This window comes from Canis lupus, chromosome 8 (genome assembly GCF_003254725.2).
Source record: "Canis lupus dingo isolate Sandy chromosome 8, ASM325472v2, whole genome shotgun sequence".
NCBI classification, from domain to species: Eukaryota; Metazoa; Chordata; class Mammalia; order Carnivora; family Canidae; genus Canis; species Canis lupus.
In genome coordinates this window covers 14,041,252-14,069,156 of record NC_064250.1, presented here as the reverse complement: position 1 = coordinate 14,069,156, position 27,905 = coordinate 14,041,252, and the positions used below count along the sequence as shown (strand labels likewise).

The following is a 27,905-nucleotide window of genomic DNA, read 5'->3' as shown; positions in this document are numbered from 1 at the left end:
ATTTAAAAACCTTAATCCCATCCATTAATAATTATTCTGAATATAATTTACTCTCCTTTTCCCCTTAATATTGTTTATATTGGTATCTCTGTCATAGAACAATTCCTTAAAGTCGGCTTTAAGTAATTTTAAGGCAGCATAGAAAACACACATATTCTACTTTTATAGCCCTATTGTTTCTCAGAGAGAACTGCGATTTTTGTTCTTAAAAATACTGGATCTTACGTAGTAGAGATTAAATATGTATCTCAAAACCACTGAATAATAATGCCAATCTTTTCACTATAGTTAAAACCTCCGACAGAACTTGGGAATCTAGGTTCAGAAATATCCCACTTAAATGAAAAACTGCAAAATAAAGGCCTTGCCTTATTACATACCAGCTTAGAGTCAGAGCAAGTTTTGAAACCAGAGTTTTTAGTATGCCATTTATTAGTTAGGCCATATAGCTATAGTTAAACTGTTAAGCTCCTGAGGCCAAAGAAACTTGGATCTCCATCAACAAAATGAGTAAAGGTACAATGTGGGGATGGTGAACTTTTAACAGTCTGCATGCACCAGAAGCTTACTACTTAAAGCTAGAGATGAAAGTAAAACAGGATGCGATTATTTTCCAAAAGCACTGTTTTTATTTATACAGAGTCCTAACCACTTCACAGTGGCAGGAGGAGTGGGAGAGGTTCCTTTTTCAATCCAGGGGCCTCCATGATGTTGGTCTGTTGCTACCAGACACAGGCAAGTGGCGTCATGGATTTGGTAAACTAACTACAATGTTTAGTCTCTCTCTGCTAGGGCAACAAGGTGAGCGTCAATCTCTGCTTCTGAAAGAATCCTAGAAGGCAAGGGAGAAAAAATCCACAACCATTTTACTTTTTGAAAACTTTTTATTATGTAAAATTCCAAATACACATTAAAGAAAATAGAATAGATAGTGATGAATTCCTGAGTACCTAAACACCCAACTTCAACAATTATCAATAATTTATAGCTAATATTTTAAAAATCTGTATATCCACCACTCATCCCTTCAGATTATTTTGAAATAATTCCCAAATATTCTATCAACTTCACCTATACACAAAAGCATCTACTTTTTTGACATCAGATCAAGAAATCTGGTCTTCTGAAGACAAGTCCTTTCAATTGCAGCTATAATAGTGCTTAAATTAAATATAAAGCTAACTATATTTTAGCTCCTATGTCAAAATACCTTTACACCTAGTATAACTCAAGTTTGTATCAGCTAAAAGATATAAGGCACTTCCTGATGAACACATGGTATTTTCTCCAAAGAAATCAACTGGTTGGCAACCTTAATAGGACCTATTACTGCTTGATTTCTAAACGGTGAAATTTGTCAAAGTGACATTTTTTAGTGTAGACTGGGGCAATATAAGTAGTTTATATGTGGTTGTTGATGCTTATGTTATATATTGTAGTAGCATACTTACTATCACTAAATTTATAAATCATACCAGAACTTTTTGAAGATACAGGTTCTTTGGTTTCTTAATAGAAATAAAAATGTTAAAAGCTGTAAGAGGGTCTCAGAAAAGAAAAAAGAACTTGCAGGCTCTTTAAGATTTATAAATTGCTCCTGCTAAAATAGTACTGCTAAAATAAAATAAGACCACAACTTTTTCCTAAGGGGGAGAGGGGGAGAGGATTCAAAAATTTTCTATGAATTTTTCTTAAATCATTCATGTTTAAATCACTTACCTGTAGGCAACAAAAAGTAAATTAGGGGGAAAAAAGGATAGTAACAAGAAACTCTTCAAGGCCCAGTTAAGCTTAATTTACCACCTTAATACCCCACCTCTAACCATGACATGTGTCCGTATAACTGTGACCTAAGAGTAGATACAAATAATAGTTAACGTGCCTCCCAGCACTTCCTTGTATCTGTGGATTTACCTGAGGTATTTTTACAAGCACATCCAGGTTCATGGTAAGTAAACCACCTCACAGTGTTCTGGGAGGATTAAATGAGTAACATATATGTTAAGCACCCAGTATAGATTTGACTCATGGAAGCCATAAGGTTGATTTGCGGAGTTAGTCACTTAGTAAGAACAGACAAGCATCCAGCATCTGCAATTCAATTAGCTGTATTCAAAATTTGGGGTTTCCAAAGATCTCCAGATAGGCTCTGATGTAGATGAGAATTTTATACTGCTTTTCAAAGCTCCACTTAACTAACCGAAATAATCAAAGCTCCACCTGAAAAAACTAAAAAATACTACTCTGGGAAATGAATTTCTATTGGCCTTAGGCTGAAAAAGAGAAAACATCTATGCTTACTTTACTTCTAATATAGAGAAGGTTATTTTATGTTGCCTCTGATATAGATATAAAATCACTCTGAAATGAGAAGAAAAGCAGTTATGTCTGGCTTTTTAAAGGGAATTCCAGGGATCCCTGGGTGGCGCAGCGGCTTGGCGCCTGCCTTTGGCCCAGGGCCCGATCCTGGAGACCCGGGATCGAATCCCACATTGGGCTTCCGGTGCATGGAGCCTGCTTCTCCCTCTGCCTATGTCTCTGCCTCTCTCTCTTTCTCTCTCTGTGACTATCATAAATAAATAAAAATTAAAAAAAAAAATAAAAATAAAGGGAATTCCAGTAAGTTTTAAAATAGATCTCTCAGGAAAAAACTATAAATGTAGTTAAAAAAAAAAAAAAATCCAGTAAGTTGTAGGACAAATGGACCCACACACCTTTACCTTTCTAGACTGCAATTTATCTCTTGGCAAACTTCTTTAAGCACATGGCTGGCAATATAACTCACCTGAATTTAGGATTTTCAACTGTAACTACTCCAACTTCTATTTCTGAAGGTTTGAAATCAATCGATAGAACAGTTGATAGGCAAGTAATTGCAGTCTGAAAAAAGTAGCAACAGTAAAATAGTATTTTTCAGCGATCCCACGATTTTCTAATTCCAAGCTTATTCAAATCATGACTTAACCACAAGCTAGCTATTCATTTTTGCTTCATGTTTCAGTGATGCAGCTCTATAGCCATGTGTTACTAGTGGATTGCTTAATTCTAATGTGTTGCCTACCAACGAGAAGAAACTTGCTTATACAAATTCAAGTCATAAAAAAAAAACAAAACAAATTCAAGTCATAAATGAAAGGGGTCCATCAAACAGAACAGGTAATAAACACACAACAGTCTGTTTGATGACTACTATATGCTGGGGACTATGCTTAGCACTTGGGGTGAGAAGGAAGAAGAGGATAAACATGAATGATACAGTCTTCCTTCAAGGAAAATCTGCAGTAATAACAATTTAAGAATATATATTTTTTATTTTTATTTGTTTATACATTTTTAAGAATATATATTTTTTAAAGATTTTATTTAATTATTATTTGACAGAGCGAGTGAGCAATAAGAGCGCACAAGCAGTTAGAACAGCAGTCAGAGGGAGAGGGAGAAGCAGGCTCCCCTGAGCAGGGAGCCTGATGCGGGCCTCAATCCTAGGACCCTAGGATCATAACCTGAGTCAAAGGCAGACACTTAACCAACTGAGCCACCCAGGTGCCCTAAGAATGTATTTAAGTGGCTTTGTATCTGACATAATGAATTACTTAACGTTAATTATGAACTGCAAGTGAAGACTTTTTGGAAACATCAAATAGGGCACAGTACCTCCCAGATGAGAACTAGCTTATATCTCTTGCATAAATAATACTGCCAACCAAACATGAAAGTATTAGATGGCATTTTTCATTTGTCATTTCTCAGAATCACAGTGTTAGTCTTTAGAATGGCTATATCTCAGACTCTCCTTTCCAAAATCTATTAAACTTTTTGTTTTTAACTTCTTAGCAGTAGTAAATAAGAGGCTTCCTTAGACTAAGGTTACTAAATATTTGTATAAGAATTTTAGCTTATTGTGTCAAAATGTCCCAATCATACTGAAAAATTTTCTTAATATCTCTGCATTAAGCTAGCTTTACTTTTGCATCCTGGATAGCAAAATTTCTCTGCCAAGTTATCCTATGAGCATATATTCTTTTACCAAGATGTTTGTTTCCCGAGAATTTGGTATGTAGCTGTTTTTCCTTTAGGGCTTTAAGAGTAACATTACTGACCATATTTTTTCACTTTTGTTACCAGGAAGCTTAGCCTAATTTGAGTCACAACCATGTAGGTCCCTTAGACCCTAGTCTTGATTCTTATTTTTAGTTACATCTTGTCATTCTCTATGTGTTTTGTTGAAAGCAGTCTTAAATACATTATGAAATGAGACAGGTAATGAAGTGAATAAAAGCAGTCCTCAGGGGCACCTGGGCGGCTCAGGTCATGATCCCAGGGTTCTGGGATAGAGTCCCACATTGGGCTCCCTACTCAGCGGGGAGCTGACTTCTCCTTCTTCCTTTACCCCTCCTTGCATTTGTGCTTGCACGCTCTCTCTCATAAGTAAGATCTTTAGAATAATAATAAATAAAAGCAGTCCTCATTCTTCCCGTGTCAGCTGAATGACACCACTTTTACCAGCTGACAAACCTGGTTCTTGTGATAAACCTGAGGAAGAGCCTTTATAAACTGCCAATTATACAATGATCTTCACTATTCTACATAGCATTAAAAAAAAAAAAAAGCTCCTTTTGGCCAACTTACTTCCACTGTCTGTTCAAATGTCCAATCAAATTTCTTCTTCACTTTTTTTTCAAGGAAGCTGGTTGACTCCGTTTGTTTAACTCCTGCTGCAGTGGCTTTAAACCCACAGTAGTAACCTGCAGGATCACACTTGTACACCTGAGGGCCTTGTTCTTCATCTATACCAATTAAAATCATACCTAGAAAGACATTAAATATTAATTATTAAATTTATTTAAATATGTATTGTATGGAATTATATAATATATAATCATATACATTAAATATTAACATTAATATATATTTAAATATCTTAAAATAAATATTTTATACCTTTGTACAACACAATTTCTTTTCTCTTAGTATCGTCAAAAAGCCGTTGTTAATCATTATTCTGTCCATGTATTTTAGGGTATGTATTTTGCTTTAAGAAACTGATTATTAGGTTTTACTCATACAAGGAATTTAAGAAATAGTGAAAGGGATTATAAGGGAAAGGAGGGAAAATGAGTGGGAAAAATTAGGGAGAGTGACAAAATATGAGAGTCTAACTCTGGGAAACGAACAAAGGGTAGTGAAAGGGGAGGCGGGCAGGGGGATGGGGTAACTGGGTGACCGGCACTGAGGAGGGCATTTGATGGGATGAGCACTGGGTGTTATACTATATGCTGGCAAATCGAACTTCAATAAGAACAAACAAAAATACCCTCCCACCCCACCCCCCAAAAGAAACTGGTTATTAGGTTACTACTTCAGATAAATTAGGTAATCAAGAAATTTCCATTTCATGGGGCAGCCAGGTGGCTCAGCGGTTTAGCGCCACATTCGGCCGAGGGTGTGATCCTGGAAACCCGGGATCGAGTCCCACGTTGGGCTCCCTGCTTGGAGCCTGCTTCTCCCTGTGTCTGTGCCCCTCTCTCTGTGTGTCTCTCATGAATAAATAAATAAAATCTTTTTTTTTATTAAAAAGAAAAATTCCATTTCACCAAAGGTTTATCACAGATGTTTTTAAAATTTGAATTATCAAAAAGTGTAACTTAACAAGCAATTTTCTAATCCTTGCTACTATCCAAAACATGTTCCTTTGAGATGGTACTGGCAAATAAATTTGTAAAGTATATTTTTCATATATTTTCTTTTAGAGAAAATAATATACAATAGCATGTTAACTATTCTCCTGAACCTGCAATATCTCCAAAGGTGTGCTTCTACTGTCCTCTCTTTTAAGTTTCAGTATTAAGAAATTACTTTATTCACATTTATAGATGTTTTACAGTCTATTAATGAGAAATTTTCAACTTTATTTGATAAACACTATGATAGTGATCAGGTATCTGTTTTATTCAAAAGTTATGTCACCCCATAATTTTCTTTACATGTTTTACTTGATATACACAAAGTACACGACCACACAAGAGAGGTATCCACTTACTGCTTGGGGGGACACAACTCTTCTCTACTTCAGAATCTTGCAAGATGAACAGGGTTTAACAGGTCATAAGGACATGAAGGGCAATCATCAAGGCAAAAGGAACAACATGCACAAAGGTATAAAGACATGAAAGGTAATGGTATACCAGGTGATGACAAAAGACCCAAGTACTACTGGGACTTCTGGTGAGGAAGGAAAGAAAGCAGTACATGAAAGAGGTTGCTTGGGAATAAACTATCAGGGACTTGCACATCATTCTAAGGAGTTTAGAATTTTACACCAGATCTGAAGAGGAATCAGTTTTTCTAGGGAGCAAAAATCAAAATTTGATTTTAAAATGGTAACTCACATAGTAACAGAAGACAGATGAGGAAAGAATGAGAAGAGAAGACACAAGTAAACTAGGTGGCAAAGCAAGAGATGATGAAGAAGGAACACATATCTGAGGTGAGGTGCAATGACTAACCAGATGACCCGGGAAAGTGAGGTGAGTGTAGGAAAGAGAGGCTGAGGATTAAAGTAGGAAAACAGCAATGATTTCAAGCCTGAAGTATCTGTGGGGCATGGAGTAAGGGACAGGGCTAATACTAATGTAACAATGACTGACTATATACACATAGTAAATGAAAGCATGAACCTGAGGGTGAGATTACCTAGACAGAACCAAAGGGGAGAGAATGACCACAGAGAAAACCCAGTGAGCAAAAATATTTAAAGGAAAAGTGGAAGAGGATGAGCTAAGGAAAGTTAGGAAGAGTATCACTGAAGAAACTGAGGGAATATTCTTTTTTTTAAAAAATAAATTTATTTTTTTATTGGTGTTCAATTTACCAACATACAGAATAACATCCAGTGCTCATCCCGTCAAGTGGCCCCCTCAGTGCCCGTCACCCATTCACCCCCACCCCCCGCCCTCCTCCCCTTCCACCACCCCTAGTTCGTTTCCCAGAGTTAGGAGTCTTTATGTTCTGTCTGAGGGAACATTCTTAAATGAGAGTTCAAAAACAGGGTCAGATGAAGAAAAATCATTACACTGATTGCTTTAATTCTCATAAATGACACAATATCAGAAAGAGATGTGAATTTTTTAGACTAATATGTTACATTAAATCTAAAATCAGTAAACTCATCTCTCTGAGAGAATCTTACTTATTTTTAAAAAATGTAATGTATTCTAAAAATATAGGGCAGCCCAGGTGGCTCAGTGGTTTAGCGCTGCCTTCAGCCCAGGCTGTGATCCTGGAGACCCAGGATATCAAGTCCCACATGTCAGGTTCCCTGCACAGAGCCTGCTTCTCCCTCTGCCCGTGTCTCTGCCTCTCGTGGATAAATAAATAAAATCTTAAAAAAAAAAAAAAAAAAAAAAATTTAAAACATAATGCCTAAAATACTGCTGTGAAACTTACCCTTCATTGCTGATTTATTATGAAGGGTTCCTCACCTTATATAATTTCCAAACCACATGTTCAGAACCCAAATGTGACTGCAATAACTTTATTCATATTCTCTAAAATAAAACATGTAATTCATCAATTCTTTGGGAGACTTCTTAGTATACTTACAACAACCGAGAGGCCTCATTTCAGCATTCTGTGTGTAGACCTGAGAAATATCAGCAATTCTTTTGCACAGCATGTCCACAGGAATCTCATACCCATACTTGTATTTCCAATTAGCTGCCTCATAGCGTGCCCTCTGTACCTGGGATCTGCTGTCAGCTTAGAGCATAAAAAACATAAGTTTACTTCTTTATAGGAAAGAGTGAACCTGAAAATCAATTTTCAATATATATAATATGTGTATATATATATATATATGTGTGTGTGTGTGTATGTGTGTGTAGAAAATTCATGTGTGTGTGTTTGTGTATGTATATATATTTATGTGTGTGTGTGTGTGTGTATATATATATATATATAAATTCACATGTGTGTGTTTTATATATATATAAAATCTCCACTACAACTTAACAAAAGTAGAAGTGGTCCACTATGGCTTTTTCTACCACTCATGAACAGTCAAGGACTCAGCAACAAGGACATGACAAAAAAAAGGAAAAAAAATTAAAAGATAGAAGTTCTACACACAGCACTGTATTTTCATGCTGAGCCCTCACCAGCTGTCAAAATAGTTTCTACAGGTGTCTAATAATTCCCAAAAGAACAAGTTTTAAGGAGAGAGAATGTTTCTCTTAATCTTTTCTTTAGGCTTGAATTTTCCCTTGATTTCAGAAAATAGAAACCTGAAGTAATTTTTATAATTCTCACTTGTTTCTAATAGGGTCATTGTTACCAGGTTTCAAATATACTGACTTGTATCTCCTTAAACTATTACCTATATATGAAACAAGTCTTCTATGAGAGGAGCCTCAGCTCAGTTTCCTGACAGCAACAGCATAGAGATCTAATTCTATTAGACTTACTATTTCAAAAAAGCTCAAAATACTCTGAATATACTGATATTAACTTTGGAAGACTGCAAATGTATTCCAATCACTTGCAAATGCGCTAAAAAGAGCCTTTTAAAATTAATACAAAACTCAAAAATAATTTGAATAACAAATCTAAGTAGACATCAAGCCAATTACCTGTCATTCCTGTCATCACACAGCCAATGTTTTCAGTTATCTTGAATAAGTGAGTCACTGTGCTGGAATCCAATAATTTGTCCTAATGAACAAAATAAATCAAGATAATTTCGTAATAATCAGAGGTTTCTGTGCAGCAATAAAAAATACTATAAAATTATAGTGATAAACTATGTAAAAAATGTTTTCTGTTCATTTTATAGTTAAAACCAGTTTTTAAAAAAGGCGGGAAGGAGATTCAGTCTTCCTTTTTCAGATGACAAGTTTCTTGTGGGTAAGAACTATAGCTCACAAAAAGCTGTTTCAAGGCTCCTAAAGATGAAAGACCTAGAATTCCCATTGTGCTTATAATCATACCACAAAGTCCAATACATTAATTCTGTCTTCTCAGCTAAACCATTCATACCTGCTCAGTAAATACTTCTTGAATGAAACTGGAAAGCAGAGGCAAAGCAAGAATAATGTCAATGTATATAAGTAGTAATATACCTTTGTACCAACTTGTAAAGACTTCTTACATTATGTTCCGTAACAATTGGCTATCCAGGCAGCATTATTTCCCGCCCCCAGGCAGTATTACTTACAGGTACTTTCTTCTGTGTGACAATTACTGCACAGTCTTTCCCTCTGACAGCTACCGATGTAAGGCCACCCTGGTTAATAGCCTTAAAAGCATATTCTGGAAAACAGAATAGTGTTTTTAAAAGGTAGAATAAATTATTAGATTCATGCAATAGCATAAAAGCAGTCTTTAAAAAGAATGAGCTAGAGCTCTATGAACTAACATGAAATGTTGCCCAAGATATGCAAAGTCAAAATAATAATAATTACAAATCATTGTTAAACCAACTCCATTTCATTCCATCTTAGTTTCCTGTAATTATTTTCATTAGGCTCAAGTACCAAATTTCCAATAAAGATTTAATGAATTTGTCGTATAAGTCATTATCAATCACATCTTTCAAAAGTTTGTTTTGTGGCCATTATTTTTACCATGTCCAGTTTTCCTGAGTCAAATTTAGTTCCTCTAAATTTTCTCAAGATTTACTACTTCTGTTAATTTTGGCCAGTAACTAGTTTGACTATATGCAATTTTAATTGCTGTTAGATTATTCTCCATTGTTTTCTTTCTCCCCGCTAAGTTGAAATTTTCTGGATCACGGTTTTTCCAATTTTCATACCTAAAACAAGGATTCTTTAGTTTGTCTAAAACCATTTTCGGCTTGTGCACTTCCAGCTGCTGTCAAACCATCCCCTAGACTGGAATATAAAAAATAGTGAAAGGGAATAAAGGGGAAAGGAGAAAAAAGTGAGTGGGAAATATCAGAAAGAGAGACAGAACATGAGAAACTCCTAACTCTGGGAAACGAACTAGGGGTGGTAGAAAGGGAGGAGGGTGGGCGGTGGGAGTGACTGGGTGATGGGCACTGAGGGGGACACTTGATGGGATGAGCACTGGGTGTTATTCTATATGTTGGCAAATTGAACACCAATAAAAAATAAATTTATATATTAAAAAAAAAACATCCCCTAGATTAAAACAGATGAATCAAAGTGGTAGCATGAAAACAAACTACTTGGGCACCCTGCAGTTTAGTTGACAATGACTGCCTCTGCAGAAATAATTACAGATAAGACTACTCCTTTCAATGGTATGGTATTTCTACAACATTTAAATCTAATATAAATATATATTTTGTAATTACAAAAACAGTAACAATATATGTTCACTGTAGAAAATATGGGGAATACAGAAGATAACGTAAAAGAAAAAAATTACTTCTAACTCCAATCATCTACATTTTGACATATGAACGTTTTAAAAATTCTGTCAAGTACAACTTTGCGCAATGGGTCTGAAGCCTGGCCTCATCTCTTTAAAAAGCCAAATGGTAATGAGGACCAGCTGAAAAAGATACTACTTGTGCCACAGAATTTCCTTTAATAGGAACTATAATAAAGACCTCTTATCAAATATTTCTAAGTGGCTATATATTGAAGACAGGAAAGTAGAGTAAAACGACTCTACCTTTAGGGGAAATCCTCAATCTAACCTAGATTTAATTATATTACAAGTTTATTTTTATCATCCCATTACACCACAAATAACTTCTAAAGTACAGTGTTTCAAAATGCTTCTCAGTGCTATTTCTCATATGGCCAAAAAGCTTCTACCAGATCAAACTTCCACAGCTAAACATTATAAACTCTACACAGAACAATCACTTGAAAGACACCAGAAAGTGGCCCAAAGTAGGCAGATTCTAGGTGGGGAGACAATGCTTGGAAGAAAGGAATGGCATAAAGTGAGTTTCCCGTTTTCATGGCTTACAAACTGAGTGCAGGCTCTGGTCAGGGCTAAACACCTATAGAAAATTCAGTCTTTTTGGCATGAAGATCTAGAGAACAATTTGAAGGTAACTACAGCTGCTGGAAAATAAGGGAAAGAAGGGTGAGAGCCGGAGAGGGAAAGCCCCAACCACAAACGCGTAAGACAGACTCCAGGCAGCTTAGCTAAGGGTAAAAGAAAGTGAGATTTGAGCTGCCACCCAAAGTAACTGCCTGCTAGAATGAATCAACATTCTTTGGAGGAATACAGCAGAATCATGTCAACAACTTATTAAACATATATGTAATGGACAAAACACTCCAATTAAAAGCAGAAACTGTCGGAATGGATAAAAAAGCAAGACAAACATATGCTTCATTTTGTAATGCCACCTAATATTATCCTCTCTACAACCATGATCTGGGGGTGCCTGGGTGGCTCAGTAGGTTAAATGTTTGACTCTTTGTTTCAGCTCAGGACATGATCTAAGGGTTGTGAGATGGAGTCCCACAACAGGCCCCATGCTCTGCATCATGTCTGCTTGAGATTTTCTGTCTATGTCCCTGCCTCTGCTCACATGCCTGAGCACATGCACCAGCCCCCAACACACACACACACTCTCTCTCAAATAAATAAAATCTTAAAAAAAACACAAAAAACAAAAAACAAACCCTAAGCCCCATCATGATCTTTTAGCAGGTGGGATATTCAGAAATCTTGGCACCAGCATGGGACAGGGGTGGGGGGTGAATATGAGGTTTGAAAACATAGCAGTGTTTGATCTCATTACTTTTTTGAGTAGTTATGTATGTATTGGGGCACCTGGGTGGCTCAGTTGGTTAAGCAGTCTGTTAAGCATCTGCTTTCAGCTAAGGTCACGATCTCAGGGTCCTGGGATCCAGCCCTGCATTGGGCTCTCTGCTCAGTGGGGAGTCTGCTTCTCCCTCTCCCTCTGTGCTTTCTCTCTCTCTTAAATAAAATCTTTAAAAAATCATACATATGTATTTATATATACACATACGTTTACTTGCAAATCTAACTCAAGGAAGGCATGAGAAGTCTGGGTTCAGAAATACTACTTTAAAACGAGTATCTTTTTAATAGCAAAAGATGCAAACAGTTAAGTACTTCTCAGTCCATTTATTTATAAAACTCTTGATTCTCAGCCACTGAGCACTTACTATGTGACAGATACTGTTCTAAGTACATTACATGTATTAAGTCCCCCTTAGAGCTTAGATCCTTAGAGCTCGGGGATCCCTGGGTGGCTCAGCGGTTTGGCGCCTGCCTTCAGCCCAGAGCATGATCCTGGAGACCTGGGATCGAGTCCCACGTTGGGCTCCCTGCATGGAGCCTGCTTCTCCCTCTGCCTGTGTCTCTGCCTCTCTCTCATGAATAAACAAAATGTTAAAAAAAAAAATCCTTAGAGCTCTGTAAGCCCTTTATTTCTATTTTACAAATGAAGAAAGTTCTCATAGTTGGTGTGGAGCAGGGACTTGAACCCAGGAATCTTGGCTTCTATGCCAAGACCAGATCGGTATTTCTAGATTAGAAAACTGTTGTCTTCAATCTATTTCTACCAGTCCATTTTTTTCCCCTGTTCCTCATCAGTATGCTCCCTTAGATGCAACTAAGCAATGCTCATATTCACCTACTGGGCAAATTCAAGTGATACTCCTCTCCTCCCTTGCCAGACCCATCCAGCAAAGGATCAGCAACCAGAAGAGAAGAGCCCGAAAGTAATCAGGTTTATTTTGTCCCACCTGGGCCTTAGTTTCCCCACTGATAACTTGGGTAATTTCTGAAATTAGATTTCAAAGCTAGATGCTCCGTGTATAGCTCTACAGTTTTTCTACACACACACACACCCACACACCCACCCCTTGAATACATTCATTAAAATAAATCTGTCCATAGTTACTAAAGAGTACAAATGCACAAATGACAATCAAAATTCTTTCTCTTATTCCCTGGGAGCAAGCACTGTCAACAGTTTGCTTATAATTAAGGTTAGCATTGTAACTTTAAATTTAGACCTCTATCTTATGATTTATCAACTTTAGATTACATTTATCTTTTGAGTACCAACTATGGAAGATGAGGAGCATACACTCACCTTTCCATTAATCTTTCTTTCCTGTTATCTCTCCATTTTTGCTATATTATTTTTCCATTATCAAGGTTAACAATTTGCACTCATAATTTTTTTAAAGACTTTATTTATTTATTCATAGAGACAGAGAGAGAGAGAGAGAGAGAGAGAGAGAGATGCAGACACAGGCAGAGAGAGAAGCAGGCACTATGCAGAGAGCCTGACATGGGACTCGATCCAGGGTCTCCAGGATCACGACCTGGGCTGCAGGCGGCGCTAAACCGCTGCGCGACCGGGGCTGCCCTGCACTCCTAATTCTTGTATGCTTTGTCTCTGGTGGATTCTGAAGTTTATAAACTCATAAATAGCATTTACAATGTTATCATGATGTATAAATCACTAGAGAACCAAGCATGGATGGACCATAATAAAGAAAATACTCCATGTCTACAGAGCTACTAATCTAATAGACAAAAAAAAAAAAAAGCAAAAGAATCAAATAGGTATCTAATAACACTTATTGAACACTTAATATTATGCTAAGCAGCCTACATATATCATTTTATTTAATCCTCAAAACAACCACACAAGAAGCAATTATTAACTCAACTTTGCAAAAAAGAAACTAAAGCTAACATTGTGTATCACTTGCCCACCTTGGCTAGTATGGAGCACCCAGGGATCTGAATCCAGGTATGGCTCCAGGGCCTGAACTCTTCACCACTATACTGCTTGATCATACTATTCTTTCACTTTCCTTCTCCTAGCAATGTCTTATTAGCACCCTGAATAGTAGAGACAATATGTTATTCAACAAGGCAGAACTTCAAGTCATCCTGTCTATATATTAAGCTTGTTTTTGACTACATGTTTTATTCCAAATTTTAAAAAATTATTTAACTGACACAATATCTAGCCTTTCTACTCACCAAATCTGGGAAGCATTAAAGACTATGTTTTATGGCTGGATTTCAAAACATAGTATGGGAAAGCAAAGTGTAGTTCTGACTTTTCCTGTTCACATATTAAGAATGACAGAACATTTAAAGCAGTGGTCCAACATAGAAAAATTCTTTAAAACTCGGGAAAGAAACTATAGATGAAACCTTCTTAAGGATACAGTTATCTCTCTTCTTTGATCTTATTTTTCAATCGGGGGGATAAGTTAAAAGGGTTACTGAATTACCTTGGTTTCTTGCTACATTATATACAGTATGCAGCCATATACTGGGTAAATTTCATTCCCAGTTATTTTTTAATCCGATTTCTAAAATACACAGGTGAAGAGAATCTCATTTATAGGCCAATTCTCTCCTTATGATTTCTAAGTACAGATATTACTTTCCTCCCCCCAAATCAAAGGATCACAGGACCAGATGTAAATCACATTCTCCAGATCTCCTATGGCAGGAGGTTAAGGATCCGGGTTGTAATTATAACCTAAGCCCTGACACCACTTCGATCCAACAAAATATATTGTTACACTGAGTGAATAACTAATTTTGGGCTTCTTTCCACTAAAGCTGTTCTTTCAGGAAACAGCTAGTTCACCGTACCTCACCTACAAGTCAGAACCAGCTTTTGAACTATTTAGAAACGGTCAGATGTGGGTTAAAAGGGCATGCTAGTTTCAACAACACCTCTAGAATTGACAACCACTCATTCACTGTCAATTTTCCAAAGACGTAGATACTTGTAATTTGACATCTTTTCTTTTCATCCGTTTACATATCTATCACTCCCTGTAAGCTGTGTGCTACAGTACAGGAGAGTGTGTGACATCTTTGCACGCCGCAGGACCAGCAGTGTCTGGCACATAAAAGTGTGGAATTAACTACGATAAGGAAGTGCATGCTGCAAACAAAGGAAAACGGAGAGAAGCGTTTCAATGGCAAGGTTAAGGAGCCAATTATCCTCTAGAGAAGTACAGACGTTGGGCCCACCCAGGCCAAAATGTAACCAGTGAAGAGGCATCTGGAAGCCACAGTCAGGAATTGCAGTCCTACCTACCTTTACTCTTTATTGTGTCTAGGCGTTGCGGCCGCTAGCCCCGAAGAGCCCGAGGCCTTCTGCCAACGGGCCGCCAGTCCCCGCCTCCCGAGAGGGGTGGGAACACCGTGAGGCTGGACCCTGCCTCGGCCTTTCTCCCGTCCCAGCTCCGGCCATGCCTCGTTCGCGGACTACACTCCGGCCGCGTCTCCCTGCTCCAGGCCATACCATGACAGAGCAATTCCAGTGGACCAAAGGCGGACTCGGTTCACTCACCTACTTGGTAGAGCCGGCCCTCGGGTGAAAAAATGGTAATGTGACGGTCAAACCCAGCGCTGGAACCACGGGACATGTTGGCGAACCCACTACTTCAAGCACTGTCTCTGAGCCCCGTAGCTCCCACACCAGGCGTACAAATCCCCCCGGAAGTTTCAACGACTGCTTCCGGGGCACCGGCGAGCTGCATCCGCTCCTGCGCGCCGAACTCCGGGCTCCAGCGTCAGGCGGGCGCGGAGAGCTCTCCGAGGCCCCGCCCCTCGTTGGGGGTGGGGAGGGCCGGGAGGCCTTCGGTGTGCGCTTGCGCCGGCCCCTGGGCTGAGCGCTGTGCAGAAGCCCCGTGGAACTGGCGTTGAGGCAGTTTAGAGCTTTCATCTGGCGAGTGAATTGCCCGAGGCGAGGACTAAGACCCTTTCTGGGCGCCCAGACTAGTGATCGGCCTACCGGTGGGACTTAAATGGATGGCGTATTTAAGTCTGTCGTTAGTTTTGGGACGTGTAAATCCAGCTTGGGTCTAGATTGCTGGCGTCGTTCCTAATCTGCTCTGTACTCACCCACTTTTCCTTCCTACCACAGGGGAAAAGGAGTTGCAGCGACTGCGGCAGTAACCGCTCATTTTAGGTACGGAAGGGAGCGGGTTCTGGTAGGCACTGCAAAGAGCAGGGTTGTCTGGCCAGGCAAGACCCTTTTGGCCAGCAGCCCCAACAGTTTGTCTTAGAAATGGAACAGGAAATATGGGTGTAATGGAGGAATAGGAGGTTAAGTTGCCTTGATCGATAATGAACAGAAGGGACGGGGCGTATAGGAGGCTGTTGTTGAATGAATTGATGGGAGTAATTCCAAGCGAACTGGGTAGCCCCGGGAGCACAGCAGGTGGCTTTTCAAATTGTAAAATTGCCTATTTTGACTTTTCCCCAAGGCACACTTCTATTTAACCAATAAAAAATGCAAAACATGACTGTAGGCCGGTGTCATTCCCCCCTTCCCCCCTTAGAGTTTGTGCACTAGGAGGGCCAGTTATGCCAATGTTTCTGGCACTTCAGTGCCTGCTGTAAGTAATATCGAAGTAGGGATTCTTACCTTTTCAACATACTTTTTCCTAAACTCATTTTGCATATAGAGGGGGGAAAATGTGTAAGAACCTCTTGAGTTTAAGGAAGCTCCAATTTTCAAGAATGTTTTTTAAAAATAAACTTCTATTTTATCAACCTGAAAAAAAAATCCAGAACTTAAAGAAAATGCTAAATGCAAACAGCATCTCTGGCACACCGGGTACCTTCCAGCTCTAGCTAATTTCCAAGCGTACTGATAAAAGTTGTCCCTTGCTTCTGATTCAGATCCCTACCCTCAGGACCACCTCCTCCTGACATTTTCAGTGCTTTTTTCCCCTCTCACACTCTGACTTACCCTGGTATATTGTAATTTCCAGACGTTGCCTGAATAATAATAAAGAGTTCTCTGTAAGGCTGCTAAGGAGGATGGACTGCCTCAACAGCCCCCCCTATGCTGGTGTGTCCCAAACCTAGGTCTCTAACTGGATCCTTCTCTGGAGCATTCTCTCTTTTTATTTTTTATTTTTATTTATTTGCTTTTAAAGATTTTATTTATCTATTCATGAGAGACACAGAGAGAATGAGGCAGAGACATAGGCAGAGGGAGAAGCAGGCTTCATGCAGGGAGCCCGATGTGGGACTTGATCCCAGGACTCTGGGATTATGACCTGAGCCAAAGGCAAATGCTCAACCACTGAGCCACTCAGGTGTCCCGCACGTTCTCTTTTTAAAAGATTGATTGATTGATTGATTGATTGATTGATTGATTTGAGAGAGTGTGAAGGAGGGGCAGAGGGAGAGGGAGAATCCCAAGCAGACTCCTTGCTGAGGGTGGAGCCGGATGCAAGACTCAATCCTAACACCCAGAGACCCCGGGGATCATGACCCAAGGCTAAATCTGATCCCCAAGGCTAAATCAAGTCAGACGCTCCACTGATTGAGCCACCCAGGTGCCCCATGGAGCACAGTCTTATCTAGTTGTCTGTTTTTTTTTTACATTGAGACACATGGTACCTTAAAACCCATTGTGTTTAAAACAGAGCTCATCAGTTAGTTGATGTGTGGCTCAGTTGGTTAAGTGTCTGCCTTCTCCTTGGTCATGATCTCAGGGTCTTAGGATTGAGCCCTGCCTTGGGCTCTCTGCTGTGGGGAGTCTGCTTCTTTTTCTCATCCCTACGCATGCTTTCTCACTTTCAAAAAAATAAAATTGTTGAAACACAAGAACCAAGCTCACCATTTCATCTCTTTCACACCAAGCCAGTTCCTGTCCCATGTACCAACTTAAGTCCTCAGAGCCAAAACCTTGATGCAGTCTTCAATTCTCCAAAACTTATTCTGTCCCTGTATAATACTGATCTTTCTTATTTATTTATTTTTAGTTTTTATTTATTTATGATAGTCACACAGAGAGAGAGAGAGAGAGAGAGAGGCAGAGACAGAGGCAGAGGGAGAAGCAGGCTCCATGCACCAGGGAGCCCGACGTGGGACTCGATCCCGGGACTCCAGGATTGCGCCCTGGGCCAAAGGCAGGCGCTAAACCGCTGAGCCACTAAACCGCTGAGTCACCCAGGGATCCCCCTCCCTATCCCCTCTTTTAAGAAGTTTAAGTCCACCAATTGATCTCTTCCTCTCTATATGTCCAATGCACATAATTTGAATCTTTTATTAGCCTGAACCAAATGGAACAGCCATGTTTATAGGTCAAAATGGTCAAATATTGGTAATTATATGATTTAACTTAAAGAGTTGTGTGTCTAGACTTCACCAAAGATTAGCAGAACAGAGGCTGGGTACTTTTCATCTCTGTATCTTCTAACACCTCTGGTAAGAGGCTTGGCTCATTCAAGTTCAGTAAATGACTGTTAAATTGAACAGAAAACTGTAAAAAGAAAGGGAATAACTGAGAAATGTTTTCATAGCCACAATACTTTCCTTCCCATGTAGATATGACTGCCATAGGCACCTCTCAGTATTCACTGCCATGCAGTGATGGGATATTTAAAATCATACACATTGTAGGCCATGAGAATTTCACATGTTCAGAGAAATCCTGATCCCCTTTTGAGGTTGCATTTAAACTGGGCCCCAAAGAGTCATTGGGCTTTGGATGGTATATGCATTTTAATACTCTTAAGGATATTTGCTGGAAAGAATCAGCCTCATTTTTCAAACAAACTGGAAAACAATGATAACATCAGACTCCTTGAGGGCAGTAGTCACATCTGTGTTGCTCTCCCGTGTGTCCTCAATGCCAAACAATGTCTAGCATCACTCAGTGAATATGCAGGCTCGTGACTTGAGTTTTCTGTTATGCTTATCTTTCTTTATTTGAAGAGATTTGTGAATAAATGAGAAATCCAAATTTCAAAAACCTAAAAGTCCAGAGATTTTATATTAGAATTTGATATTTTTCCATATAGGCATATGAATTCCTCTGGGAAATCTTTCAGAAAGACAAACCCCTTGCTGATGCCACTGCTGAGGGAAATCCCCTGGAAGCAGACTGAATATGTGCCACTGGGTAGGAAGCAGCAGCTAACCTACTCACCAGGTGGACTTCCCCCTGGGTTGGGGAGCTTTCACCAGAGTCGTCAATGCTCTTGCAGCTTTAATACAGGCCTATGGGGGCAGACTTGCTGTGTCTGTGTGGAAAGTTTCATCTTCCTCTCTGTGGGGCCACCAAGGTAGACTTTTTGAAATGACTTTCTGGTTTTTTGAAAAATTTTAGAGATGACTTGACATCTTGTGAGTCTTGGAAAATCTCCTGGGGGCCTCCATTTGGCAAGGCCCACATTCTCCCCTGGGGGTGGAGGTAGGTGGAAGGTTGGGGTTACCCACAAGGCAAAGGTAAAAAGTGGCAGCGTAGATTCCCAGTGACTGCAGGCATGCTGAATCACATGGTGTTTGAAGGCAAGATAAGAATTTAGCCCTAAGCTTAAATTGCTCTGCTGGCAGTTCAGTGAGCCAAGGAATATAAAAAATGAAGCTTGTCTGTGTTTCCATGTGGTATTAGTGGATGTTGAAACACAATGCCCTGAGTTAGCCATAAACACTGGTAATATAGTACTTTAGGAGAGTTAGGATTTCTTGACCCCAGGGGTCAACAGTGGCCAGGATGGGGCTAGGGATATAACAGCTTGGGTGAACAGTAGGAGGGAAGTAGATCTCTGCCCAGCTCCCTGGCCACATTTACCAGTCAAGTGCTCCTCAGGGGGCTGAGGGAAAGAACCTGGCTGAATTTGTAGCTTTACCTATTTGTACCTTTCTCACAGTATTCTCAGTGCTGCAGCTTTTCCTGCACCCCAGTAGCTATGGCTGGCTGTCTGGGAATGGTCATTCTGGCTGAGGCTCTGAGGAAGAGAAGAGTGATTTCTCTGTACCCCAGTTCTATACTTTATGGGCAAAAGAGGACAAATACAGCATCAAACATGGGGTGAAGTGTGCTTCTGTTACTTACATGAAGCATGTGTGAAAGCCCTTCAAATCCTTTACCTGATCAGATGCCAACAAAGCAACACTCCCCTGCCTCCTTGCCCATAACATCTAGTGTGGTTCTCTCTTCTTTAGTACCAGTGGTGGGTACAACATGATGTCTGTCAACAGAGCAGAGCAATGACACAACTGTCATTTCCCTTATGCTCCCTTCTTTCCTTACCAGTCAGTATAATTCTGTGCCTGGATTCCATTAAATCATCACCAGTAATGAGAATACTGTCCTTTGATTTGAAAGGGAATTAACTTGAATCCGCCTAACCCAAAGGACATTTAATTAAAACTACCCAGGAACCCCCCCCCCCCGCAATTCTGTAGAGCAAATCCTTTTTTTTTTAGAGCCAGAATCTTTAGTTTTCAGTTCACCCTTGATTTTTAGCTATAACAACCTCAGTAGTACCCTCTTATAATATTTCATGTTTCTCTTGTTTTCCCAAACTCCACTGAAATGAAGACCGAGCGCTCAACTGATCTCTTGTTTCTGGAACCCTAGGATCTTGAGAAACATCAAGAGTTCTCATGGGTCTCCTCAGAATACTGGAAGAAGCAATGGAAGACCCCAGCTGGCTTGGGCTTAACCGTTGGTGGTTTTTAACATACAACTTCCCCTTAGGCATGATAACACAGGAAGCCCTTCATAGCTTGAGAGAACTGCAATGTTCCAGTGAAAAATCAGAAGGGGAAGGGAGGGGTTGGAGTCTTAAACATGGTTAGGCTCTGCTCTGAGTGTCAGAAACACTGAATTACAATCTGAGCCTTGCCACAGACTGTCTGATGACCATGACCTTGGTTTCTTTTCTCAATCAGGTAAGCATGGTGTACCCACCTTTAAGGCACAGAGAAAAAAATATTAACCACTACAGTGAAAATAAGCTACCTAGTAGACTTGAACTCAGCTTCTCTCTCTGTGAAGGTGGGGGCCACTGGTGAGTTAGGATTGGCTGTTGGCTATTTTGCTTCAATCTTTCCCTAGTACAGAAGGAAACCAAGTATTACACCAAGCTGCACTGCACTCCGCTATTGTTCAGAAGTGAAAGTCTATTTTCTTAACTTGGAGAGCAGCCAGTTCTTACCCACCTTGTCCCACACACACTCAGTCTCACCCACAGCTGTGGACAGGGGGATGGCAACTGTAAGCAACAATCAGTTCATTGGTAAAATTTTCATGCCTATCATATTGGGGTCCTTATGAATGTTATTTAATTTTTCACTCTGCTCATCACCCTCCCCCTTACCCTTATTCCAGCCCCCTGCTCAGGTGGGGAAAGGGAGTTATAGAAGTTGGCTAAGCACCAAGACAGTGAGTTAAGAACAGAGAGGAAATAAGACTCAACAGCCTTCCCTTTAGCCTAGAGACACTTCCTCTTCCTTGAGGTTTCCTAATTGGCTTCCACTAATTCCTATTTTCTTACCACAAAAGTAAGTCATCTCTGATGCTCAGAATGAACCAGGCTCTCGTGGGGTAATGGGGAAGAGAACAAACGAATGAGATTTCTGATCATTATAAGCAATATCTTCAGTCACTAATTTAGGAACTAGTTCTTGAGAAGCCAGTTATCAATGGGAAAGCAAGAGAGTGCTCCAGTCTGATTTTCTCCTTTGAAATGACATGACGGACCTTAGCTGAGATCCCCAAACTTCACCCAGAGTGCAATTGTCCACAGTGATGAAACAAAGGCAACTTTCAAAAATCAACCAGACAACAGATCTAAAACATTTTCAAGATTAACATTTCTGGGGCAGCCTGGGTGGCTCAGCGGTTTAGCGCCACCTTTGGCCCAGGGCCTGATTCTGGAGACCTGGGATCGAGTCCCCTGTCGTGCTCCCTGCATGGGGTCTGCTTCTCCTTCTGCCTGTGTCTCTGCCTCTCTCTCTCTCTCTCTCTCTGTGTCTCATGAATAAATAAAATCTTAAAAAAAAAAAGATTAAAAATTCTGGAATGATGTCCTACAGGGGTATAGCAAATTTCATTCTAGTCATCACAGTTCATAGAACAATACATGCCTAATACATAAATATTTTAGACACAGGGGGGTCTAAATAGTAATGATTACAGAGGGTGGCATTGAGAAATTATTATTTCTTGAGAATCAAAGCATCAGACACCAAAGACTATATTCTTGAGCTAGCCAGCTCAAATTACCAGGGAGCCTGAGGGGAATTCACTCAAAGAAGTGGGAATCACTCATTCATTTGGGGAATATAAGTAATAGTGAAAGGGAATAGAAGGGAAGGGAGAAGAAATGGGTAGGAAATATCAGAAAGGGAGACAGAACATAAAGACTCCTAACTCTGGGAAACGAACTAGGGGTGGTGGAAGGGGAGGAGGGCGGGGGGAGGGGGTGGGGGTGAATGGATGACGGGCACTGAGGGGGGCACTTGACGGGATGAGCACTGGGTGTTATTCTGTATGTTGGCAAATTGAACACCAATAAAAAATAAATTTATTATTTAAAATAAAGGAAATAAATAATTAAAGTTTAAATACAAAAAAAAAAAGTGGGAATCAGAGGTAAAAATCAGGAAGACATTTTCAAACAACTTCTCCAAAGTCATTCAACAAACATGTATTGAGCCCCTTCTATGGGTAAGAAGATGTCTGGCTGCTCTAGGACACACACAGATGAACCAGATAGGGGTCCCACCACAGTGGGGAAGATGAAACATGAATAAAACCAATACTAACAGGAGCACCTGGGTGGCTCAGTCGGTTAAACGTCTGCCTTAGGCTCAGGTCGTGATCACAGGGTCCTGGGATTGAGCTTGGCATCGGGCTCTCTGCTCAGCAGGGATCCAGATTCTCCCTCTCCCTCTGCTGCTACCCCTGCTTGTGCTCTCTCTTTCTCAAAATCTTTAAAAAAAAAAAAAAAAAAAAAGCCATACTAACATGAGGCAGTTCATGATACATAAGGTAGAGTCCAACAGACCACTGTAAATGGGAAATTACCTTGGGTCATAGGAAAGGTAAGCTGCCTGCTGGAAGAAGTCTATCTGTGCTCAGCTTAGGAGGGCAAGAACTCTGAGAGGCATGTTAGTTATGAGCAGCGTGAGTGGTACCACGATGCAACATGGAGTGGGAGTGGCATGAAAAGAAGCAGGGGAAATAAAAAAAAAGAGCCTGTCTTTAGGACATGGCAATGGCCTAGCTTGACTAAGACTCACAAATATTCTAGATTAGGATACAAATGCAGGGAGGAGGCCTTGAATGCCAAAGCTAAGGAACTTAGGCTCTGGTTGAAAGGCAATGGGGAGATATACAATGTTTTTGAGTTAGGGAAGCAGCATGATTAGAATTATGTTCTGGAACTATAAACCTGGTGGCAGTGTTTATGATGAACTACACATGGGGATATCAATCAGGAGGCTGTTGCTAATAGTCCAAGAAGACGTTTCTGAAATCCTGAACTGGGGTGGTAGTAATGAGAATTGAAGAGAAAGAATATTTGCAAGAGATTTTTTTAATCACTCTCCCTCAATTGTTGAAAGTAATATACTATTCAAAGCAGTGCTACTTGTAATAGGCAAAAACTGGAAGCTATTTAAATGCCTGTCAACAGTACAATCAATAATTTGTGGCATATTAACACTACAGAACATCGTATAATAATGAAAATGAATGAACTACAATTACATGCAACACTATGCATGGACCTCACCTACTACCGAAAGGAAGAAGCCAGGCAGAAAAGAGTACAACTTGAATGATTCTATTTTTATAAGGTATAAAACCAGGCAAAATGGATCTATACTGCTAGAAGATTAGATAGTGGTTACCTTTGTGGGGGCAAAAAATGATGGAAGCAGGCATCTGGGTTCTGGTAACAGGCATGATGAACAGATTGTGGTAAAACTACAATATGATTCTTCCTCTCCCACTATTTCTTGCCCCTACTTGAAAATTCTGACAGGTCTTATTGCTTCTCTGTTCCTTAGATGATATGCACTGCTATGGTCACTTTAAATAACAAATGCATTCTCACTCCAGAAATTAGAATATCCAGTTCTAAAACGATAAAAATTCCAAACAGCACTGAACCATTTCTAATCACTGCATCACTTCTAATCCGCCAAGCTTAAGCTGGTTTCAGGTTAAAGCCTCTAGTGGAAAGGGGTTGGGAGCATGGTTGGCTTTTCCTCCTAATCACTCCTCGCTCAAAATTGTCCCTAGCCAAGGTGGAGGATGGGCAGTGGAGGGCTAGAATAGAGAGGGTAGGTAAAAATGAGTGGCTTAATACTTTGTAGGCCTAGCAGATGTTTAAAGCTGGTGTTTCTGGCGAGCCTGACAGATGGTTAAAGCTGATGCTGCTTCTCTTGGCCACTCTTCAGGGTCCATCAATGGTTCTCTGCTGGGTCCATTTATCTTTATATGTAGGTGGCCAATTGCAGCTCCTTCTTGAACCTCCTAGACATCCAGAAGTTCCCCTCTAGTCCAAAACAACCCTCTCTTTCCCATATCTGGCCCCCATCAGATCTTCCAAGCCAGAATCCTCTCCGGTTTCCTTTCCAATGCCCCTTGTCAACCCTTCTGTCATCTATATTTGCAGGCAGACTCAAGCTTCAGCTTTCCCAGGCACCAGCACTCTGGGTCAGCCATACTGCAGGAGGATCTTCCAAGTCCTTCTACTAAGGCATCATTCTTGGGGTTCTGGGGTCAGAGGACACCCAAGGAACTCAGAGCACAGGTACTCTCCAAAGAAACTTCTTTATCTTTTTCCCTCCTCTGACTCTTTTATATCTTTGGCCTGGCTAAGGGGCCTGAGGTTGTGAGGCAGATTCTCCTTCATTCTCTTTGTAAAATCTGCCTATGTGGTATGTGCCTCACCCTCATCTGGGAATCTTTATATCTAGTACATTTGTGCTTCTGTGGAATGTGGCACATACATTGTAACAGTTTCAGACTATGTAGAAGATGAAAAGAAGAAAGTAAAAATCATCCACAATTCTAACACCCAGAAATATCTACTGACATTTTGGATTCAGCAAAATGTTATATCTTTAAAATAGAAATTTAACATTCTGTAACATTTAAAATTACACCTACTTCTTCATTTCCTTGTTTTGAGCATTTATTTACAATTTTGTTATTATTATCAATAGCACTGTTATGAATATCTTCAGTACAAAGCTTTTTTAAAAAAGAACTTTTCCTTTGGAAAGGCAGTCAAGAATGGACTAACCCAAATAGATATTTTGAAGGTAAAAATCAACACAATTTGCTAATTGTATACGTATGCAAGTAAGAGGGGGGAAGGAATAAGAAAAAATAACAAAGTATGGTGAGAATTTGCTCTGTTGGGGTGAAGATGAGTGGTTTCTAAAGTGCTTGGGTTTGAGGGTCTGCCAGCCACCCAGGTAGAAATGCCAGCTACATATATGGAATTGGAAAGAAACCAAGGGTAGAGATGGCACCTTCCTTTGAGATACTTGTCTGTTAAACTAACCCCAACAAGGCATGGTTTTGTCAGGCTACCAGCCTAAAAGTATTTGCAGTCAGATGGGAAAAGAGCCAGTGGAGAGGGATTAATTAACTGAAGAGAACAAGGTCTCAAGTCACCAAGAAGGGATAGAATGACAGAATAGAGGCAAGTAGAAAAAGAACCTAGAAAAGAAAAGAGAGAAAGGGTCAGGACAGAAAAGTTACTGGAAAGGGCAAAAATTGAGGAAGAGGCTCATTACAGATGGCTTGTAGATCCTGGTTAAGTCATCTGCTGACAGTGAGAATGGCGAAGTTATGACTCAGGATTAAGACTCATGAGGGTTGTTGTATTATTTTTTTAAAGTAAGCTTCAGCTCATTTGCTGCTACTTAAAATACTATTCAAAATATGGTCTGCAGCATTGCATCACTAGATACACCAGACCCAATGAGAATCTACATTTTAAACAACATCACAGATGATTCTATACCTATTAAAGTTTGAGAAGTACTGCTGTAGCCCATCTTCCTCACTTAACAGAAAAGGAAATGGAAGTTCCAAGAGATAAACTATTTTTCAAGTTCAGATTGCAAACGTTGAGAGAAGTCCTTCAGGAAATTAATGGGAATTCAATGAAAGATGAAATCATGAATCTTCAATTGAAGTTCTAGCTGTAAAATTTCATGACTTTTCTAGCAATACTTGTGTGTTGGAATGAAGTGGAATAGTTTGGGGCTATTCAAAATGAGGTTTATATGAGGCACTGCAGGAGATGAAAGGAAAGAAAGAATCTGCAGTGTTATTGAAACCCATCTCTAAGATGAATGCTTTAAGAGTGGGATGGAGGGATGTAGCACCTGAGTGGTTCAGGAAATGAAGTATCTAACTCTTGATTTCGATCTCAGGGTCGTGAGATTGAGCCTGACATTGGGCTCCTTGCTCAATGCAGAGTCTGTTTGAGATCCTCTCTCTCTGCCCCTCCCCCTGCTCTCTCTCTTTCTTTCTCTCTCAAATAAATAAATAAAATAGATCTTTAAAAAAAAAAAAAAGAGTGGGATGGGGAGGAAGGTAAGCAAACCCAGATGAGGATGAGGAATAGAGGCCTTTAGGTGAATAAGGGATGGGTCTAAGAACACACCAAGGAGCTGGTAGTTGGGATGAAAGAGTGGGGCAGGTAAAGAGTTGTGATCAAAATGAAGAACTTGAAAGTTTGCAATCCTGAAGGTGGAACACTTTTAGTAATTTAAAAGGCCTAGGTTGGCCATCTCACAGGGGGCGAAAAAGATCCAAGTTTAAGAGGTTAAGAGGGCCAGCCCCGATGGCCCAGCGGTTTGGCACCGCCTTCAGCCCGGGGTATGATCCTGGGAACCTGGGATAGTCCCACGTCAGGCTCCCTGCATGGAGCCTGCTTCTCCCTCTGGCTGTGTCTCTGCCTTTCTCTCTCTCTGTCTGTCATGAATAAATAAATAAAATCTTAAAAAAAAAAAAAGAGGTTTAGAAACGAAACCAAAACATGCATGGTGTTGGACACTCTGGGGACAATGGCAGTGGGTGGGAATAAAAAGTCTACTGACAGCTTAAAAAGCACCAACTGTTTGACACTCATATCCTCATATAAACTTCCCCTGGTGTGTCAACGAACAAAAGGAGTCATGTGATTTGCTTTAAAAGATAAAAAGCTCTTTATCTGTGTAAAGCAGCAATCCTTCCTGAGACTCTCTTCAAAAACTTGGTCTGACTACAGTTTATTTCTTTAGTAGTTGGGTATTAGAGGGCCTAACTTGGAAAAGACCCACTTCTTCAAAGATCTGACCATGCCAGCCAAAACAAGACTAAATGCCAAAGGACATAACCACTAATTTGAGCCAATAGATATTATCAGAGTGACAGCTTCCTGGAACACAAATTTCCTTCTGAACACAAGGAAGCCTGGAGGAGTTCATGAGTATACAGCTCTGCAAGTAGTATTTTATGGTATACAACCATGCTGTAGCTTAACTTGGCTACCTCTCTTTATGAATTTACATTATTATGATTTAGAGTACACCAGGAAGATGTAGAAGACCACACAAAGAAGTTTTCATTTTCTGTCAGGTGAAAAAAGTTACAAAAGAGCTTGCAGAGAATGATACTTTAAAAAAATTGTATATAAAAATATTTATCTATGTAATAGGCATATATATATGAATAAAAACATAATAGCAATTGACAGCTCAGGTCTGGAGCAGAGGATAGAAAAAAATGCAGCTTTGGATTTGAAGATAAGGTCACTGAAAACAGGAAGAAACTATAAGAATAATTTACCTTTAAAGACCTAGTAAAAGGGGTGCTTAGCCGGCTCAGTTGGTAAAGCATGCATCTTGATCTTGGGGTTTAAAAAAAAAAAAGACTAATACAGTACATCTTAAGCAACAAGTCTGGGCAGGGGACTTACCTTTGGGAAGACCTGCCATCACCACTTGCAAAGGAACCTATTTCATGGAGGTGGAGGCCCATTCTATTCCCCCAGGCTGGGACGCCACTCTGCCCCAGCCAGTCATATGAACAGCAGAATTGTCAGAGAATTCCACTGGCACCTAACAATGACATTCTCTGTTCTGATGCAGTCATAGAAAGCAAAAGAAATCTGTTT

At 39.9% G+C, this 27,905-nt stretch overlaps 1 protein-coding gene and 1 long non-coding RNA gene across 7 annotated transcripts in view; one reads left to right on the top strand and one right to left on the bottom strand.

Annotated features, from left to right (window-relative positions):
- Positions 1–606: 606 nt before the first annotated feature.
- Positions 607–27,861, bottom strand: PSMA6 (proteasome 20S subunit alpha 6). 3 transcript variants are annotated; one of them, XM_049113043.1, is made up of 8 exons: positions 27,708–27,821; positions 22,544–22,708; positions 9,212–9,306; positions 8,628–8,709; positions 7,603–7,758; positions 4,630–4,808; positions 2,786–2,880; positions 607–832 (listed from the first exon to the last, which is right to left on the bottom strand). In XM_049113043.1, the coding sequence occupies exons 4-8, from the start codon at positions 8,641–8,643 to the stop codon at positions 775–777; spliced, it is 504 nt and encodes a 167-aa protein (XP_048969000.1). In that variant the 5' UTR covers positions 8,644–8,709; positions 9,212–9,306; positions 22,544–22,708; positions 27,708–27,821; the 3' UTR covers positions 607–774. The 3 variants fall into 3 exon arrangements, with proteins under 3 accessions (XP_048969000.1, XP_025298757.1, XP_025298756.1); XM_025442972.3 differs by lacking the exon at positions 22,544–22,708 and having other exon boundaries at positions 27,708–27,861; XM_025442971.3 differs by lacking the exons at positions 22,544–22,708; positions 27,708–27,821 and adding an exon at positions 15,314–15,552.
- Positions 15,526–27,905, top strand: part of LOC112657131 (uncharacterized) — a 74,757-nt gene continuing 62,377 nt past the window's right edge. For 3 of the 4 annotated variants that reach the window (XR_003134879.3, XR_004817976.2, XR_003134878.3), the window contains exons 1-2: positions 15,526–15,934; positions 24,402–24,539. This is a non-coding gene — a long non-coding RNA (uncharacterized LOC112657131). The remainder of the gene's footprint in view (positions 15,935–24,401; positions 24,540–27,905) is intronic. The other variant, XR_003134880.3, reaches the window with a different exon arrangement.

Bases quoted from the DNA above. Each gene is read 5' to 3' on its own strand.
- PSMA6 (XM_025442971.3), bottom strand. From the start codon at position 15,389: ATGTCCCGTGGTTCCAGCGCTGGGTTTGACCGTCACATTACCATTTTT. The intron at 4,809-7,602 runs GTAAGTATACTA...ATGTCTTTCTAG, and splicing joins AATGAGGCCTCTCGGTTGTT to GTATGATTTTAATTGGTATA. The intron at 833-2,785 runs GTGAGTTATATT...CTTGCCTTCTAG, and splicing joins GTTGAAAATCCTAAATTCAG to GATTCTTTCAGAAGCAGAGA.